At 32.2% G+C, this 18,769-nt stretch overlaps 3 protein-coding genes across 6 annotated transcripts; 1 reads left to right on the forward strand and 2 right to left on the reverse strand.

The window, feature by feature from the left end:
- Positions 1 to 141: 141 nt before the first annotated feature.
- LOC145935366 (apyrase) lies at positions 142 to 9,578 on the reverse strand. Of its 4 annotated transcripts, none has more exons than XM_083036625.1 (13): positions 9,441 to 9,575; positions 5,740 to 5,861; positions 4,806 to 4,943; positions 4,184 to 4,409; positions 3,815 to 3,931; positions 3,672 to 3,752; positions 3,338 to 3,539; positions 2,961 to 3,066; positions 2,634 to 2,728; positions 2,408 to 2,562; positions 2,143 to 2,322; positions 1,818 to 1,912; positions 142 to 1,666 (listed from the first exon to the last, which is right to left on the reverse strand). In XM_083036625.1, exons 3-13 carry the CDS (start codon positions 4,934 to 4,936, stop codon positions 1,435 to 1,437), a joined length of 1,620 nt encoding a protein of 539 aa, XP_082892751.1. In that variant the 5' UTR covers positions 4,937 to 4,943; positions 5,740 to 5,861; positions 9,441 to 9,575; the 3' UTR covers positions 142 to 1,434. The 4 variants fall into 4 exon arrangements, with proteins under 4 accessions (XP_082892751.1, XP_082892749.1, XP_082892753.1 ...); XM_083036623.1 differs by lacking the exon at positions 9,441 to 9,575 and adding an exon at positions 6,626 to 6,765; XM_083036627.1 differs by lacking the exon at positions 5,740 to 5,861 and having other exon boundaries at positions 9,441 to 9,578.
- Positions 9,579 to 9,592: 14 nt separating this feature from the next.
- LOC145935365 (protein 5NUC) lies at positions 9,593 to 14,750 on the forward strand. Its single transcript, XM_083036622.1, has 9 exons — positions 9,593 to 10,057; positions 10,668 to 11,000; positions 11,702 to 11,933; positions 12,148 to 12,747; positions 13,392 to 13,556; positions 13,653 to 13,757; positions 13,831 to 14,001; positions 14,174 to 14,363; positions 14,495 to 14,750. Exons 2-9 carry the CDS (start codon positions 10,864 to 10,866, stop codon positions 14,692 to 14,694), a joined length of 1,800 nt encoding a protein of 599 aa, XP_082892748.1. The 5' UTR covers positions 9,593 to 10,057; positions 10,668 to 10,863; the 3' UTR covers positions 14,695 to 14,750.
- LOC145935364 (protein-lysine N-methyltransferase SMYD4) lies at positions 14,028 to 18,554 on the reverse strand. Its single transcript, XM_083036621.1, has 6 exons — positions 17,759 to 18,554; positions 16,557 to 17,690; positions 16,214 to 16,494; positions 15,886 to 16,044; positions 15,681 to 15,824; positions 14,028 to 15,581 (listed from the first exon to the last, which is right to left on the reverse strand). Exons 2-6 carry the CDS (start codon positions 17,647 to 17,649, stop codon positions 15,318 to 15,320), a joined length of 1,941 nt encoding a protein of 646 aa, XP_082892747.1. The 5' UTR covers positions 17,650 to 17,690; positions 17,759 to 18,554; the 3' UTR covers positions 14,028 to 15,317.
- Positions 18,555 to 18,769: the final 215 nt, after the last annotated feature.

The following is an 18,769-nucleotide window of genomic DNA, read 5'->3' on the forward strand; positions in this document are numbered from 1 at the left end:
ATTTTATAAATAATTATTTTAATATTAATTATTTTATATTATATATATATATTTATAATAATATTAATAAAATAATATCAATATATTATAATAATATAAATATAATAGTATTTATACATATTTTATATTAATACATTATTTTATATATTGTATATTAGTAATTATATTAATTATTTTAATATTACGATAACACATTATTGATTTTCTCTCGAATAATAAATCACATTATATCATTGTTCCATGGTAACATCAAAAGTCCTTGTGTCGCCTTCCTCTCGACGACACTAACATAAGATCCGATAGGCGCGTATTTATGCGCACGCCGCGTTCCGTGTTATGTAAATCGCCAGATATGCAGATCAATGCGAGCATTATCATTCACATACGCGCAATGCGAACGTTAATTATGCCAGCGTTACGCTTGATTCGCGTCGCTTATAACAATTGCGCTTACAATCAACACGACTTCGGCATCGAATGCGAACTTGCATGCATTTGCTTAAGAGACCCGAACTCCTGAGATGCGTCTTCGTCCGAGTTTCAACAAATATTCTAATTTTTTTCGATCACTTCTTAATTAACAAATGTTAAAATTACGATATGTACAAATCACAAATTATGTATAATTAAGTATAAATATAACACAATAATTATATGCTATTTATGTGTACGCGAAAGTTGTATCGTGAAAGATAAAATATTTATTAGAAAGATATGATAGATGTACGGAATAATTAAATGTATAATGGCGAACACATGCATATGTTCGAGTTTACTTTAATCGGTGTGTTGCAGAGTGCTTCTTCTTTTTTTTTCTTTCGCCGCTAAAAACCAGCGTTCCTCGCCGGTGCTACAAAGCGGTTCGCGCGTTCTGGTCGAGGGCAGGAACACGAACGAACAGCTGCTATTTCACCTGTTCGATACATTATTTAAATGCTTCATCTGCCCCGATCTCCTGAGATACCGCAAGATAAGCGACCGGCGTTTCCTGCTTTCTTACAGCTATCACGCGAGCTGCGCCGATCTTTTTATCTGTGTGTATGAGGTTTATTTTTATATTAAATTTTTTAAAAATTATTCAAAAAAGTACTAAGAGAGTCTCTGCATGTCGAAAAAAAAAACACATATAGCGTGCGCGCGCAAAATTATTACATTTTACTTAAAAGCATGTAAAAATAATTATTTTTTAATTGTTCTGCAAATAATTACAACTTGTCGATCTATTCTTAATACAGAATATTAAATTTATACTCTACTCACATAATACTTTCTCTTCCTCAACTTCGTAAAATTTTATTTTTGCAACTAATTATGGAAAATAAATATCTCTTCTAAATGAAATATTGTTCATAAATGTAATCTCTCTAAATGCAATTTTAATATCTAATTTTATTGCGAAATGCAATCTGATTGTGAGAGAAAGAGAAGACGATTTTAAGACTCTACAAAAGTTATTCGCCTCTCGATTCCCGTCAATATAGGACTCATTTTCTCCACGTAGTTTATAAAGTAATCTATATCGAGCACTCCAATTTTGTGATTACGACTATTATTCTTAAAAATATGATAGCCATCTCCGCCGGAGATCAAGAAACTTGGCACAACCATTCTGTACCATTGATCGTTCACCAAATCCTTATATACCGGATATTCGCAATCCTGGCACCTGTCAGTATGTTAAACAAAATTAAAACTGCTATTAATTTTCAATACGATCGATATAACGTAAAGTGAAGATATTAAATTCAATGTATACTCCAACTTTGTTGTAAAACTTTGTTGCAAAATTAAAATTCTGTCAATAAAAGAGATTTTACCTGATTTTAACATCGACCATAGTCCGATTTTTATTGGTCATTTTGTACGCAACCTTTAACCCGGACCAGACTAGAACTTTTTCGATTTCCAGAAGCTGTAAGAAAAGGTATTAATTAATTTACTGGTCGCTATTTAATCTTCATGTCCCCGAAGATAGGCCACCATTAATGCATGTTTACATTTATGCGTTGATCTCTACGGCGCTATTTCATGCAAAGCAGAGTTTTTTCTTATATAATCTTAAATTAGATTATATCTCTCATTAAATCTATCAATCGTTTTATAAAATACAAAAATTATACTCTAAGAAAAAATTTAACTAACTTTCTTAATGGATTCTCCAGTCAATTCGAGAGTGTCCCAAGTGTTTTCGAAAGGCTGGACCATCATCAGATCGCCGTAGGTGATCTCAGACTCCTCGATGGAAGTGCGAATTCCTCCTGAATTCAAGCAGGCTACCGCTGCATACGTCCAATGAGTTTTATTTTCGGCTTTATCGACAAACTAAAATTTATATGCAATTTGTAATTTAATTAATTTGATAATTTTGATTTTAAAAATACGAGTAAAAAATAAATGTTATACCCACCGCGTTTACCATGGCGTCTGCTATAAGATTTCCCATGTTGCATTCCTTGGAATAACAGTTATGATCGAGGAAGACTTTCGTACTACCAATCTTCCTCGACGCTTCCGCGTCTACTTCCTTTTTCCACGGCTTTAGAGCTTCTAGGATTTCCGGATCTAAAAAATACATATATATATATAATTATTTTAGATATTATTTTAAGTGTTGAAATGTGTGAAAGGCTTACCTTCTTCGATAGACTGATCCAGAAGTAGTGGATTTCCATCCCAGTCGACGACCTCGCCTTGGTCATCGAACCATACCGTCAAATTACCCAAGTATCTTTTCAAAAAATAAATAGATAAAATAAGAATAAATGCATAAAAAATTATCGCACGTACACACGTGTATATGCGATATTAAATTTTAAACGCAATCTCTTTTTTGACAAATTTAAAATAAATCTATCCATTAAATGATAAAATAAATTAATCGGAGCCGACCTCCGACATCAGATAGGAATTGACCTTCTTTAACGGTACTCTTTACATATTCTCATGAATGAATGGCGTACTTTGTATAAGCAGCTGCTTGGACGATGAGAACCGTTCTGTTTGTCTCATTTTGCGTCACGACTACAGGATATTCGTCCATTGGGGTATCGATAGAAGGCGGAGGTCCTATGATATATAATAATTAATGCTGTGCGTTTAAAAATATTATATCGATAAGAAGATTATTCTCTCATTAATAATATTAATAAAAATATTATTCTCTCATTCTTTTATATTGCAAATGAGAAAATAGGAAAACAAAAATTATAATACGCGAAATAACTTTTTATTTCCAATAATAAATATAGTTCTTACGAATATTCACATTTTCAATAAAAAGTCAATATAAATTCAGTTTATATTTGATCGATGTAAAATGTTTGCTTTACTTTCAGACCTGTATAAAGGAACGTATGCGAGTGACCACCAACGATCACGTCGATCAAGGGACATTTTGCAGCCATGATTCTGTCTACATCCAATCCACAGTGACTTAATACTATAATAATGTCCACTCCTTTTTCTTTTAATCGCTGGGCTTCGTCGTTGACCGTCTCCACCTCGTCTAAGAATTTTAGTTTCTCCGTATTCGCGAGCAGCTGGAAGAATCGAATACTATGAAAAAAATCAATGTTCTGTATTTTGTAAATATACGAAAAAATATCTCTAATAAATTAAATGAAATATATTTATGATCGCTTTTACAGAGAAGAATATAATCATTTATTCACATTAGTAGTCGATAGGATGACGCCGATGACTCCGATCTTGGTACCATATCTCTCAATGATCGTGCTGTTCTTGTATAAATTCTAAAAAAATAATAAGTATATTAATTAATGCCTCTGCTAAGAAATAAGTCGAGATTACAAACCTGTATAGTTGGCTCTTCGCTATCATCGATATTTGTTACCACAACCGGCGCTTTGACATTTTTGAGAAAGGGAACAAGGCCTTCAATTTTATTATCGAATTCATGATTGCCAATTGTCTATATTATAAAATGTTAACAAAAAATTTAAAAAAACTAATTACCCGAGATTTAATTATATAATTAAAAATATATTTTTCTTCTTCTCTTAATATAATAATTGACTATAGAATTGATCTTAAATATGGCTGTTCTACTTATATTTTCTTTTATACGAATATGAATTTCCGTTCTAAACAAATATAAGAAAAAATATGTAATTAAATATAATAGTTATAGTATTTAAATGCAAGCGGATGTAATTATATAAACCATGACATCGTGCGGCAACATGTTCATGAACAAAGCTGTGACGTTCCAGCGATGAATGTTATACCAGAGAGTCCCCTGAAAATGATCACCGGCATTCAGAAAAATCGCATTCGGCCGTTCTTTAACGAGTTGATTGACTGCCGTGTAAACTCTGGCAATACCTCCCACGCAGTCCTGCTCGTGACCCTCGCGGCAAGTCCCAGAAGTCGGGCCCGTTTGTTCAAACCTACTCCGACATAATTTCTATGTTTTCTCAACGAGTCACGCTTTGACGCTCCGACAAATAACAAAACGATCAAAAGACCCGTAAAAGTCAAAAGGAAGGAGACCAAGGTCAACATCAAGATTATTATAATTGCCTTATCCTTGACTTCCAACAAATTCGTTTCGCTTTTAAAGTTATAATAGATTTTTAGAACGGCTTCAATCGACATCATGTAACGTGAAAATTTCTCAACAAACAAAATAATCGTTTCTCAATTAATAAATTTATCGAACACTCGACTGCAAATTTTAGAAAAGGAGTGTTGTTGGATTCTGAATTACGAGGTGCCATTAATGATACTATGCGAAATGACTATTAGATAAAAAAATTAAATAACGAACCGTGCGTGGTTCTCACCTGGCGTGAAAATCATTCAAATGAATTATTGACAGTTCGAAGAGGTCCGTTCTACCAGGATAAAAAAGTCCACGCCCGGTAAACCCGCAACAGACTTGAAACAACAACGAGAGCAACGGCAGCGCGTACATGCTGCACCTGTCGGAAAAGATATCATTAAATCAGTATATATGCGAGTAATTACGGGTTTACCGCGAATATATGATCAGACAGAGATGAGATTGAAACAAGGTATATCGAACTGTACCATAATCTTTTATACCTTCTTATATTTAAATCTGATAGCTCAAGAAGAGACCATGTCGCATCTCTTCAAAATACGTCTTCAAAGTATGTATACATACACTCCTGTATTTACTGAAGCTTCTTTCAAGTCGTTACATTTTACGAATACTCGTTCAAATTTTATGTCTCAACACGAAGATAATAATTACACTCTTTTAAATACACGTAGTTTTCTTGTACGTGTGCAATTATTGAGAAGGTAGAATAGATATGAGAATATATGAGGTAAATATATGAGAAGGTAGATTATATGAAAAATTATGCGTAACGCGCAAAAATTAAAAAAACGATGATAATCATGCTCAGACGAGATAATCGCTATAGTGATAAATTAGTTTTAAAAACAGCGAATAATAATAACAAATAAATTACATGTTCAGAAATTTAAGTAACAAAACTAAATCTTTTAAGAGATTTACTTATAATTTATTATTTATAAGTGTATGTAATTATAATTATTATATGATATGTTATACAAGAGAGAAACAGCAGAAAGAAACCAAAGTTACTTATTAAGTCTCTTATTTTAGAGAGTTATAAAATTTTATATTATGCGCCCATGTACAACTAATAACTTCTAAAAATAATTTTTTTATTTTTTATTTTTATTTTTTAATTGCAATAAATTTGTATATAATGTGTACTTAACTCTTTTATTATATTGATATTTCGCTGTATTTTTTTTTTTAGATTAGATATCGCTAGATATTTAGTAATACATCTACTGCACAGTTTTCGCAAGCCTCTTCCTGATATCTCATCATGAATCAACTGAAACCAAGAAGGAGAAGCTCGCTCATTTGTATACTTGCATGATAATTACTGTGTGACATAAAAAAATCCGCTTAAATCTGACTACATGCACAATCAGCTACTCCGCTCCCACTAATTATAAAGCGAGTAAATAAGTGAAACAAGCCTTATGAGTTCTCCAGCAAGAAGCTAAAAATGATAAAATAATCACGCTGCGTGAAAATCGCGGCCAAGTCATATAAAAATTAGGAACGAAATTAATGAAACGTACACTGAAAAAAAATTTGTTAACTTGACTAAACCGTTTAACTAAATTACTATTTTGTTAATTGAATATATATTAGTATTTAAATAAAATATATGTTTTGTGTTAGATTTAATATGTTATATTTAATTTAAATATTTTTATATATACAGTTAACAAAATATTATTTAGTTGAACGGTTTAGTCAAGTTAACAATTTTTTTTTTCAGTGTATAAACGCCATAACATAATGATAAATAATAATTGTCCATAATTGCAACGTAGCATATTACAAACAAAATTATCTTTAAAAAAGAGAAAAACTAGCCGCACCTTTACAAATAAGTAAAATTAGATGCAAAATAGAGTTCTGGAAGTTACGAAATGACAGATAACGAATACACAAATACATAAACGCGCCTGCGAATAAATTATAATATACTTCAGTTGACGAACGTTCTTCTTTTGAATATTATTAAGTTATATAACGTGCTTATTTGGAATGTTTAAAAATGGTTTAGATTACCGTGGATCTTACCTTTTTTAGTAAGCTAGTAACTGACGTGTCAAATATTCACGGAGAACTGTGTTTCTTCGACAATCGCGTGTGTTTTTGTTCCTATCGTGAAAGAACGTCGATTATCGGATCCCCTACTCACGAATGACTGCAAGGTATTTCAGTCGGAATCTCGACGGTGAATCAGTGTCGTCTTTTAATACTATTTTTAAATAAAATATTATTTACGTTAAAATATATATTATTACATTAAAATATATATTCGATCGACTGATATCGCACATAAACATTTGACAAAAGTATATGATATATTTGCAATAGATTTATGCTGTTTACGTTTCTATTATAAAACGCGTAAAAACGCTTATCATTTATTGTCAGCTCTATTCGAGTATGCGACATTAATTTTTAGATGTGTGTTACTCTTCGATACGTATATTTTATCATAGCATGTGCTCACAATTATCATGACACGTGATACTGAAATAACATATATCTTCATATATGTACAGAACATGTAATTTCATTTGATACATATGTATTTATCATAGCATATTCTCACAATTGTCGTGACAGATGATATGAATAGTTTTAAAAATTATACTGTAGCTGCCAAAGTTTTTTAAATACCAGCATATTGTTCTTAAACAAAAATGATATAATTTTATTTCGTTATAAGGATCAAAATCCTCTATATTAAAATAAAAATTAAAAATTTTGGCATGTATTCCAAGAACATTCATCAAGATAATTTTATTGCGTAAAGTAAAGTTTCTTCGATATCGATAAATAATGAATTTTCTCCAAACGAAAAAAAAATTTGCACAATATTAATCTCGTAATTCGTAACGAATAAATAGAAATCAGAAGATGTAAAGAATTTAAAGCTAGAGAATTATTTTATAGAAAGTCTCTATAAGACAGATTTTATTCTCACAAGATTTTATCCTCACTGCTTTGCATAAAAACGCATATGGTTAAAAAAATACAAAAATGATTCCACTCAACTAACCGGTTTAAAAAAAAAACGCATTGCCACTCTAGTTTATTTAATTATCTAAACAAATTTATGAGTGATCGGAAAACTTGTGCACTGGTAACGTGACGAAAGTTCTCTCGCAGTAGTAATTGCGTTTCAGGAAAAAAAGAAAAAAAATTAATACGCACAATATTCTTACGTCGAATTAATTAATACACGTCATCGAATTATTTCCAGATCGATGTCGATGATGAAATATCGTGGATATACTACTTGTAAAGATATCGCGTCTGCGTTTGCGTTTGCACGATACATTTTGAATTATACAGAATTAGAATCGCTCTCTGTATTATACAAACGCGATCGTAAACAGCGTAAGGTCTCTGTCAATATAAATAAATTGCTTCGTGTCACGTCAATTTATGATGCGCGATCATTTATTTCTTACGAACAGAACACGTAACATCGGACGGAAAGATGAATAGCTGGTGAAAGGATAGGATGCCAAGGATATTGCCAAACAACTTGCCCAGCACTCTGGCTCTCTGACAGAAAAATAAAGAGTTCTATATTCGCGTTTTATATCATATTTTGACCGCGACGAAGTGCGTTGTAATTATTTACGATCTCAAGAAGCAATTATATCTCGATTACATAATCAAGATTGTGAAAGATATTAAAGTCTCATTCGGTCGCAACTGAACGGATCGTTGGATTCACAAGTAATTGCTTACCCAGCCAGAAATGATTGTCGAATCGACGTCAATTCGTCGTTGAATCGGCGTCGAATCGTCGTTGAATCAAACAATCATTTCTGGCTGGGTATTATTAACAAAGGTAGAAATTACGATTTAAATCTGAAAACAAGTGTTAAGTCTAAAAAGAATAATGATATAAGGTCTCATGGAATATTTATAAATTTTTTGTATAAATTAGATATTATATTTACATGAATAGAGTATGAATATTAAAATAGCAGACCTTGTGATTGTTGACCCATGTTATATAAATTGTCTAAATAAGAGTTAAAATATAGTGTAGTATTAATATTAGAAAATAGTAGATGATGGAAAATTAATAGTTTTGAAGCAATATTTGAGAAATAAAAATATAAATATAATTACTTTTATATGTGTTATATAAAATATAAACATATATATAGATAAGAATAAAAATCGTTTTCTTTCTGTTTGACAGATTAATATCTCAATAAAGAGTATTATTTACGTTTTACGTAAGACGACGTCTACTATTCAAAAAATAAAAATTATTTTATTTTTAAAAGAGAGAGTTTATTAAAAGTCTTATTAAAAGAGAGAGATAATTAAACCGATAATTCAATGGATAATTAAACAAAGCTGATAAAATAAAGATGATAACAGTGAGTTCATTTTTAAGATATCAAAGATATTTTACACAAAATATATTTAAGTTGATTTATTCCATATCTGCAACATTTAATTAAAAATTTTTTTACATTTAATTAAAATTACAAATAAATGCATTGTCATCTTTATTAGATCACTCTTGCCCAAATGGCGCAATTATGTCGACATTATAAATGAACGTAAAAGAGAATTTTTGATTAAGTATACTTAATCATTTTATCTTCTCTATGTTTGACTTGTGCCTTTTCGGCATATACATATTAAAGCGATGTCATCTTCCAAGTCAAAACATCAAACGAAACTTCATTTGTTCTTACGCAACAAAAACTATGTCGTAAATCTATAAATCTATGCGCGGTAAAAGACTGATGAACCTTTTGCGATGCATTTTTCAAACATTTATCAAATAAAATCATCATATTAAAATAAAAAATGAGTTTTTTCTTCAAAAATGAATTTTTCGACTTACAATCTTCTCTGAAAGAACTGCACACTCTCGACAATTGAATGGATGCTGTGGTATTCAGGCAGGAACTCCAACAGAGAGATCGCTGGAAAAGGTCCGGTGGGGTCCGCACGCAACGACGTCGATCATATTCAGTAGTTGGCGCCGGTCGTTCGTTAAAATCGTTTCGCCTCTCTCACAGCTCCCTCAATACAAAGTAATCGCCGCGGCCTCGAACCGAGGAGGATAACGCGAAAGAGCGACCAGTATCTCGTATACTCTCGCACGTGTGATTATACCTTCTTCATGTGAATAATTCAACACAGTTGTCAGTTGTCAGTGTTTTGATCCTTTTTCTTCTCTTTTGGGATGAAAAAAAATAGAGAGACGCGAGATAGAAGCATTGCGAAAGTTTAGGAAAATTAATAAAGACGACGATCCAACTCTTGGAGTTCGGCTTGGAAAACGTGATTTTACTTTCGCTCTCGCGAAAGTAGCCTTGGACCACACGTGGTTCGCATATAAATGCGGAATGTTGTTTGGCGCGTAATAATTTGTGTGGTCACATGTCATTGTTCATTTTCTGATCCGCGGTGTTACTCAATCTGTCGCTGATCGTCATCGTTTGTAACGAATTAAAGGTATTATGCATGTAAAGATATTTTATGAAAGTATTGTACATATGTATATTATTATATATAAAACATTCCAAACATTTTGTTAATATGAGATACGGGGTTAATATATTTCAAACGAAAGCAAATGACTGATGCTTTCCTTTTCAAAAAAAGAGAATTTTACTAATTTTAGAAACTTTTGTATTGCTTAGAATACTTAAGATAACAAATGTCTTCTCATAAAGAAAAATATTTTGTAATGTTAAAAGACGAAGAAGAAAAATTCTTATTTTTATTATGTCTTGATAAATTAGATAGCTACGGCATTAATTATCAAATCGAATTCATTTTTGCTCGAAAAATATGACGGCGTGTCTTTTGAACGCAATTTTGTGAGCCATTGAAATTTTTAGCAAATCTCAATGCAAGTTTTAGCAATAAATCGTAGTAATGATGGATGGATGGAGATTCTCGTATTCAGTAATGCGAAAAATGCAAATAAAAGCATATATACTTTGTTTAAAATATTGCATAGTTTCTCTTATTTTATGTTTTCACAGTTATCAGATACTAAAAAAAAATAAAATAAAAAATTTTTATTACACCGTAAAATAAATCAAATGTATTCTTTCAGAGAAGCGTTTCACATGAGTAAAAAAATGCAGTATAATAATTTGACTAATATGAGAAAAGCCGAGGTGACAATATAATTGCACATGCATCAAGAACGCGTCTTATCAGTATTGCAAATAAGGAGATAAGCGAGACACAAAGAAGAGATTATAAAGAAACGCATTCAAAACAATACGCGAAATTAGTGACAATCAAACATGTCGATTGCTTTGCTCATAAACTGTTGCGCTATCGCGTTGCTGATATTCGCAAGCGAAACTTTCGCAAATCCCACTTTACGAAAAGATGAAGAATTCACCATCAGAATCATTCACACGAATGACATGCATGCGAGGTAACTCTTTTTTTGTAGAAAAATATTATTTGAAATATCAGACAGCACCAAAATCGAAACGTCCAAAATCGAGATATAAGAAATTTTTAAGACGTCTTTTTAAGATGTCTTTTAGATATAGACTTCTTAAAGCTGTCTTATTTCCCAATTTTGGACATAATGTGCTTGTCTGGGATTCCTCTCTCTTATTAAAAACGATAATACAAACTTGATTATGTCATAAAAAATCTTAATTATTATTATTTATTATAATTTATATATTATATTATATTTAAACAAAATTAAACAAAATTAAATATTATTTAAGTGTCTGTGAGAAGCTAAACTGATCAATTCTATATTTTTCTAAATTTTTTAATTTTAATATTAGAGCATGTGATATTGGAGCGGAGTTAATTAGTTTGACTTTTAAGAAACTTTCGTATAATATTTACCCTTCTATATATATCTCACACATGCATGCATTACAATTTTGTGTAATTTTGCGTCACGCTACCGCCAACAATTACCGCCACTACGTTAATTACAAATGTTAAAACAGTTAATTACATCCCGCTCCCAGACGTTAATTAAATATCGCGCGTGTGTTTTTTACGCGAACGTTATTTGAACGAGAAAATTTCTTCATTCTTCCGAAATTATAAAAATACAAATTAAATCATATACCTCAAATGAAGACTTTGTTGCGAAACATTCTTCAGATTCGAGGAGACGTCGCAATTATCGACGACATGTACGCCGCAGGACTCCGCTGCCGGGAAATGCTACGGAGGTTTTGCTAGGATCGCGACTCTGGTCCGCCAAGCGAAATCCGAATCGCCATCGACGATCTTCCTGAATGCCGGCGACACTTATCAAGGGACCGCCTGGTACAACGTGTACAAGTGGAAGGCGGTGTCCTGGTTCATGAATCTCTTGGAGCCGGACGCTATAGTAAGTACCAACAGCTTTTAGCCAGTTCGAAAGCACGATGATACGATATCTGAAAGTAAAGAAAAAATATAATTTGTTAATTTATTTATTAATCAACAGAAACAACTCATCCTATACAGGGAATATGAATAAAATTGTCGTGCAAATTACAATAATATTAAAATAACATCATCGGTTTGTATATATCGTCTTAAATATCGATTAATTTTGACAGTCCTTGGGCAACCATGAATTCGACGACGGCGTTAAAGGTCTGATACCCTTTATACAAAACGCTTCATATCCCATCCTGACGGCGAATCTGGATCTTACCAAGGAGCCGGACTTGGCAGCTACCAATCTGAAAAACAGCACAATTCTTGATGTCAACGGTCACAAGATCGGCGTGATCGGCTACCTGACACCGGAGACAAAGGACCTGTCGAGTACAGAAAATGTGATCTTCAAGGACGAGGTGGAGTCCATTCGACGTGAAGCTAAGATGCTAAAAGAGCAGGGTGTCGACATTCTCATCGCTCTAGGTCATTCGGGTTTCGAGACCGACAAAAGGATCGCGCGGGAGGTCGAAGATATCGATCTGGTGATCGGCGGTCACACCAATACCTTTTTGTATCGCGGCAAACCACCGGACGTCGAGGTACCGGAGGGTTTCTATCCTACAGAGGTAACCCAGAAGAGCGGCAGGAAGGCCTATGTTGTTCAGGCATACGCATACACCAAATACCTGGGTAATTTCTCCGTCAACTTTGACGTTAGAGGAGAAGTAACGCATATCGAAGGAAACCCGATTCTTGTGGATGCCAGTGTGGAACAGGTAAACACATTTTAGAAGAAAAAATATAAAAAAGATCATACAAAGTTACAAGAGAAAAACAATTGATGCTACAAAAATTATTATGTTTCTATAATAGTGTATACATAAAATACTATCATCCCTTTCTAATATTTTTGACAGTTATCAGCTGATTTCTGTCAAAAAATATTAATCGCAGATAAGGCATTATAACATATTATTTACAACATATTACTATTTTAAGTTTTATAATCTATATACTATTATTTTAAAATTTAATTAGCAAATTAACGCTTTATTAATATTTTTTGACAGAAATCAGCCGATTAAAGCGTTAATTTGCTAATTAATTTTTAAAATAAAAATATGTTATCAAAATTAAAATAATAATATATTTTAAATAATATATGTTATAATTCCTTAAACTCAATTAATATTTTTTGACAGTTAACAGCTGATTTCTGTCAAAAAATATTAATCAAGTTTAAACAAAATATAAAAATATCATTCTTTTTTTATATATAAAATCGAGGAATATTCTAATATATATAAAATATGAAAACATATTTGTAATGATTGCATGCACCTGTAAGAAAAAATTATATTAATATAATTATAATTATATGCTTTAAAATATATATGATGATGTTCAACTGTTTTCGCAGGCAAAGGATGTTCTAAAATTGATAAATGAGAAAAAAGGACCCATTGACGAAATGGAACATAAGGTGATCGGAAAGACGCGAGTGTTCATCGATGGAGACGCCAAGAATTGCAGACGACAAGAATGCAACATGGGAAACTTAATCTGTGACGCTATGCTTGATTACGTAAGATTTTTTATTAGTTTAATCGACGTGTATCTTATTATTGATGTTGCGAAAATATTCTTAGGAGAATAATGGACCTGTTTTCTTTGCTCGCAGTATGCCGGGGAATACTTGAATAAGGACGGATGGACGGATGCCGCCATCGCGATCCAAAACAGTGGCAGCATCAGAACATCCATCACCAGAGCGAGAAATGATCAGGTAATTAATTATGCATTCCCAATCTTTTAATTTTCATTCGCAAATGCATCTAGCGTCACCGCGACATTTACAGATTACCCAGAAGGACATTATAAGTGTCTTACCCTTCGGCAATGTCCTCGTTAAGGCTTCTGTGACCGGAAAGCTGATCCTTTCGATGTTAGAATGGAGCGTCCATAATCTCGACGACTTAACTTCTACCGGCAATCTATTCGGCGCTTTTCTACAATATTCGGGATTGCAGGTAATTTATTGTTAAAATAAATGCTATATATCTAAAAACAAAATTATATTAAATTTTATGAACATTATTAGTTTTTATAACTTTCGCTTACAATTATTTAAATGTCGTAACTTTTGAATATAACAACTCGTGTTCAAACTCGTCAAAGATTAATAGCATGCATTATTTATAGGTAACTTATGACATAAGTCGACCACCGAACTCGAGGGTAGTTTCCGTTCAAGTGCAATGCGCTACTTGTCGAGTACCGGCGTATAACAAACTCCAACCAAATCTCACATACAATATCCTCATAAACGATTTCATTGCAAAGGGCGGAGATGGTTTTCACATGTTGGAGAGTGTTGAAACAACCCCGCTAAGTACGTTTATATTACATTATATTGCATAACATTCGTTGCATAGTATTTTATAATTTCATCATCTTATACTTTATATCTTTGCCATCGTATCTCTATCGAACATTTATCACAATTGAATTTTATTTTAATAGGTATTGCTACATCTGCTGTATTAGAGCGATATATCGAAAAACACAGTCCGATATATCCGGGCATAGAGTGGAGAATTTCGTACGCAAATAGCAATTCTGATGATGATAAGAACAAAGGTGATAATAATCTCGGGACGACGTATCGACCGATTGGGATGACAATTCTTTTACCAATCATTACTTGGCTATTGATAGCATAACAGAAATGCTATCAATTTAATATGATCACAAATATCAACTTATGATTATAAACAGATCATATCTCTAATTTTTAATAAGCTATGTTATCTTTCACAGTCTTTTTCCCTTTCCCTCCCTCTCTCTTTCCTCTCCCTTTTTTCTCTACTTCAATATTATTTGCGACTTATTAACAAAGTAAAAGCATATATTTTCCTATTTCTTATCATAGAAATTAGATAAGACAATGAAAAAAAATGAAAAGTACAAACTTAACACAGTATCACTCGTAACTTTTAAAAACATTGAATTTGTTAAAAATCTTATATTTAATAAAAATAACGTAGTATATATAGTAGTATAGAAATATATTTAATATTGTTCTATATCTATCCATAAATTTTTTGATAAATCTAAATATCTATAAATGTTTTTAATAAATGTTTTTAAACAATTTTTCAGTAAAGAAACTGTCACGCAAAAATAAAAAAAAAGTATTAATCTCTTCCTCTTAAAAAATCTATCATATATTAGAAAAAATATTAATCTCTCTCTTTTTAGGAAGTCTGTGTGCTTTTTACGCATTAGTCATATATCAAACAGTAACAATAACGTTATTGTTTCAGTCAAAATGTATAAGTAAAATTTACTTTTGATATGTCCATATTTGTGGTATTTCAAATCTATTCCCATACAAGTCGTATACCCGTTTTAACGTCTCGATGACATTACTTATTTCGTCGCAAGGCATTGGCGCGAAATCATGTAGTATTTGTACCATTTTCAACAAGTCTTTGATAACATAAGGTTTATCTTGCACGCTGCCTTCTCTTGCTATATCAACATATTTATTAAATTTCTGCAACGCCTTTTTTATCTTAGCCTTGTCCTCTGCTTTCTTCACTAAAGTCTGTAGTTTAGAAGACAAAATATCATATTAGTATAGCTCAATTTGATTTATTAATCAAATTCGTTACTACTATTTACCTTAAATGTTATTACTATTTACCTTAAATGACTGTAATTCATTATATAAAGGCCAATTTTCCTGGCAAGGAATACAATCACAAGTGAAATAAAACTGTTTCAATAGCTTCTGTTGTCTTGTTGCTCTCGGCATCATAGCATAAAGTTGGCCATAACTATCAAAGAGCTGTAATAACATAACGTCAACATATATTGTAAACGATATTTTCAACAAACTAATTTAATACCTGTTCGCCCTTTCGAATGGGATACATAGCGTATATCAGCATGTGCTTAGGTCTTGAGTGTCTCAATATATTTGGATTACAACTGTGATTAATTAAGCTAAAAAATGGCATTGCTGCTATACCGCGTTCTACACATTCTAAGCCTTGCTCTTCACTGAACTGCAAATACACATTTAATTAACAAACTGACAAAGAAAAATTGTAAAACAAGCGAATAATAAAAGACCGTTAAGACAGACCTGCGAAAGTGCATGACAGTAGATAAATAGTAAATAAAAGCACACACATAATCGATGTATATTATTAAAATAGTTAGCCGATGTCATACACTGTGCATATTGCTGGGAATTATCTGTTGATGTCTTAGAATAAGACTTCCGAAAAACATAACGTCATCGTTCTTCGACAAAACGCTTAAATCCTCGGGTAATTTAGCACCAAACATCACAGTACGTGTTGCTAAGAAATACAAAATAAAGCAAGTATCCAAAGACCTTCTGAATAGATCGGGAATAGATCTTTTTTCAGTATTTGTCACAAGACTGTATATACTAATGTATTTGTCACTATGTAATTTTCCATCTAGAGAAAAACCCTTTGTCCGTGGATCTGAAACAATAGTATTGTAAACATTATATTAAAAATAAAAAAAGAGTAAAAATTTTACATACTATCGCATTCTTCAACTTTTTTCAGCATGGTTCTTAATTCTTTCATACTGCCAGCTTCTCTTAGAGCAAGCACAGCAAGCCTCATGCTAAATAAATCAATATTGTAAAAGGCATATTCAATCAAAGCAGGGAAGACAGCGCACTCCACATCGTGACATCTTTTCCATTCAGCATATCTGCACTCCTCCGAGCAATACATAGCATAAGTGCAATAGTTGCAGGGTATATTCGCCCAGCATACTTTCAAACAATTTGAACAGTGTGTTTGCATCTTCTGTTGCATTAATAACAATGTATAAGGCTTCTCTATAGCAATTACTTCGCCAGGTTGAATATTACGAGTAGCGATAACATGTCTGCCATAGCGTGTACTGTATTTTATAGCTACTGCATCGGATGCACATGGAACTTCAATATTATAGGATTCAATAGTAGGGAGAGAAGGTTCATTTCCTGATTTCTTCACTTTTGCGCGTTTTGAGTTATCTTTAACAGGTTGTTCTGTCTGCACAGCCTTATAATGTAAAGTATCAAGCTTTGATCGTAATTTTTCTCGACTTGCATTATTCAAAGACATTTTATCCAACCAATGCTGCGCTTCCTTCAGAATGTCTTCCACAGAAGAACTTCCCAAAATCATTAAACATTCTGTTTTACGTACATAAAGCTTAGCTCTTAGATCATCAGGATAATTTAAGGCCAGTGCTCTGTCAATATCCTGAATACATTCCGAATGTAAACCTAATTGAATTAATACTGCTGACCTGTTGGCATAGGCAAGGGCAAGTTGCTCAGATGGATAAGGAGCAAAAGCTATACTCTTTGTATATAATTTCAGGGCCTCGATACATGTCATATTATTGAGAGCTCCTGTGATAAAAACTTTATTGCCTTGCTCCCGCAATTTCTCAGATTCTTTGGCATTTTTTGGCATACCAGTTGTACTAGGAACTATATCATATTCGAGCATAGCATTGAAAGTAAATATTACACGTTCCTTATCAGTCTTAAGTTTCTTATATCTATCTGTGAGTTCATGATGCTTGTTTGCTTTAATTATTTTGGCATTTAATGTAATCAGTATTCTATCCATTTTGTTAAAAATATATCGCTTTAATACAGGTGGTAGAAAATCTATAAAAAGAAAAACATGAATAGTTTCAAATAAAATTGTAAAGTACAGTATATTTGCAAATTATTACCGTGTAAGATATTCGTTGATTAAAATACTAATTTAAGGATGGACAGGATTAGCGAACTCTCTCACTTAAAGTTCTTCTTTTGTTAAACGGGGAGCACACAAACTTGCATAGGCGCATAAGCGTATGCATAAGAAATTTGATTGGTTTATTTTCTTATGCATACGTTTATAGAATTAAATAATTGAAAAATGGTGATAAAATAAAGATCTCTGATTGTGTATGTACTTGAGCCGCCATATATAACTAACAGGAAAACATTTTTAGGAGAATTTTTAGGGGATTTTCAGTGTCGCCAACATAAATAGGCTACGTTCGATTGGATGCTAAATGAATTTGATTGACCAATCAGGGGCAGGATTTCTTTATTTCTAATTGGTCAATCTTATAACCTATTCAAATTTGCACAAACCTATAATGCATCTATATGCATATAAAAATCAATCAATCATTCATCTGATACGAAGAAGATAGCTATCTATATAGTATCCTATACATTAGACACTTGATTGATTAATTTCTTTATGCATTATGCAAATTCATCTGAGCAGATTCCAACGTTTTCAACATATGTAGCGCCAAGTTGAACGCTGTTCCTTGACACAATTTCAAGTAGAAAGCAGAAATATGCATCGGTGGTTCCTGGCGATTATGAGAAAGCTACGAGGTAGACGATTTCACAATTTGCGATATGGTTGAACGCGAATAAAAGCGTAAACTTTTTATTATTAGTATTGTCCGCAAAAATATTTTCGACTCTACGAAAAAAAAATGATAGAAACACTCACTCTGCAAAATTTAAATACGAAATGTAAATTGATATGATAAATACATATTTATATATTATAAGTTATGTCATATCAAAATGAATCGTGATTGTCGATCACTCAATAAATCACTAATTTTCAATCTGTATTTCAATCAACTTTTAATAACGTATAGGTACGTACAATTATACAGTTGAAATCGGCACCGAAGATGACCAGGGAGGATCGCCTGCGCGCGCCGATGATA

The sequence above is a fragment of the Prenolepis imparis genome, unplaced genomic scaffold, assembly GCF_030444845.1.
Source record: "Prenolepis imparis isolate NDT839.2.m4 unplaced genomic scaffold, iyPreImpa1.0 SCAF_4, whole genome shotgun sequence".
In the NCBI taxonomy this organism is placed as follows: Eukaryota; Metazoa; Arthropoda; class Insecta; order Hymenoptera; family Formicidae; genus Prenolepis; species Prenolepis imparis.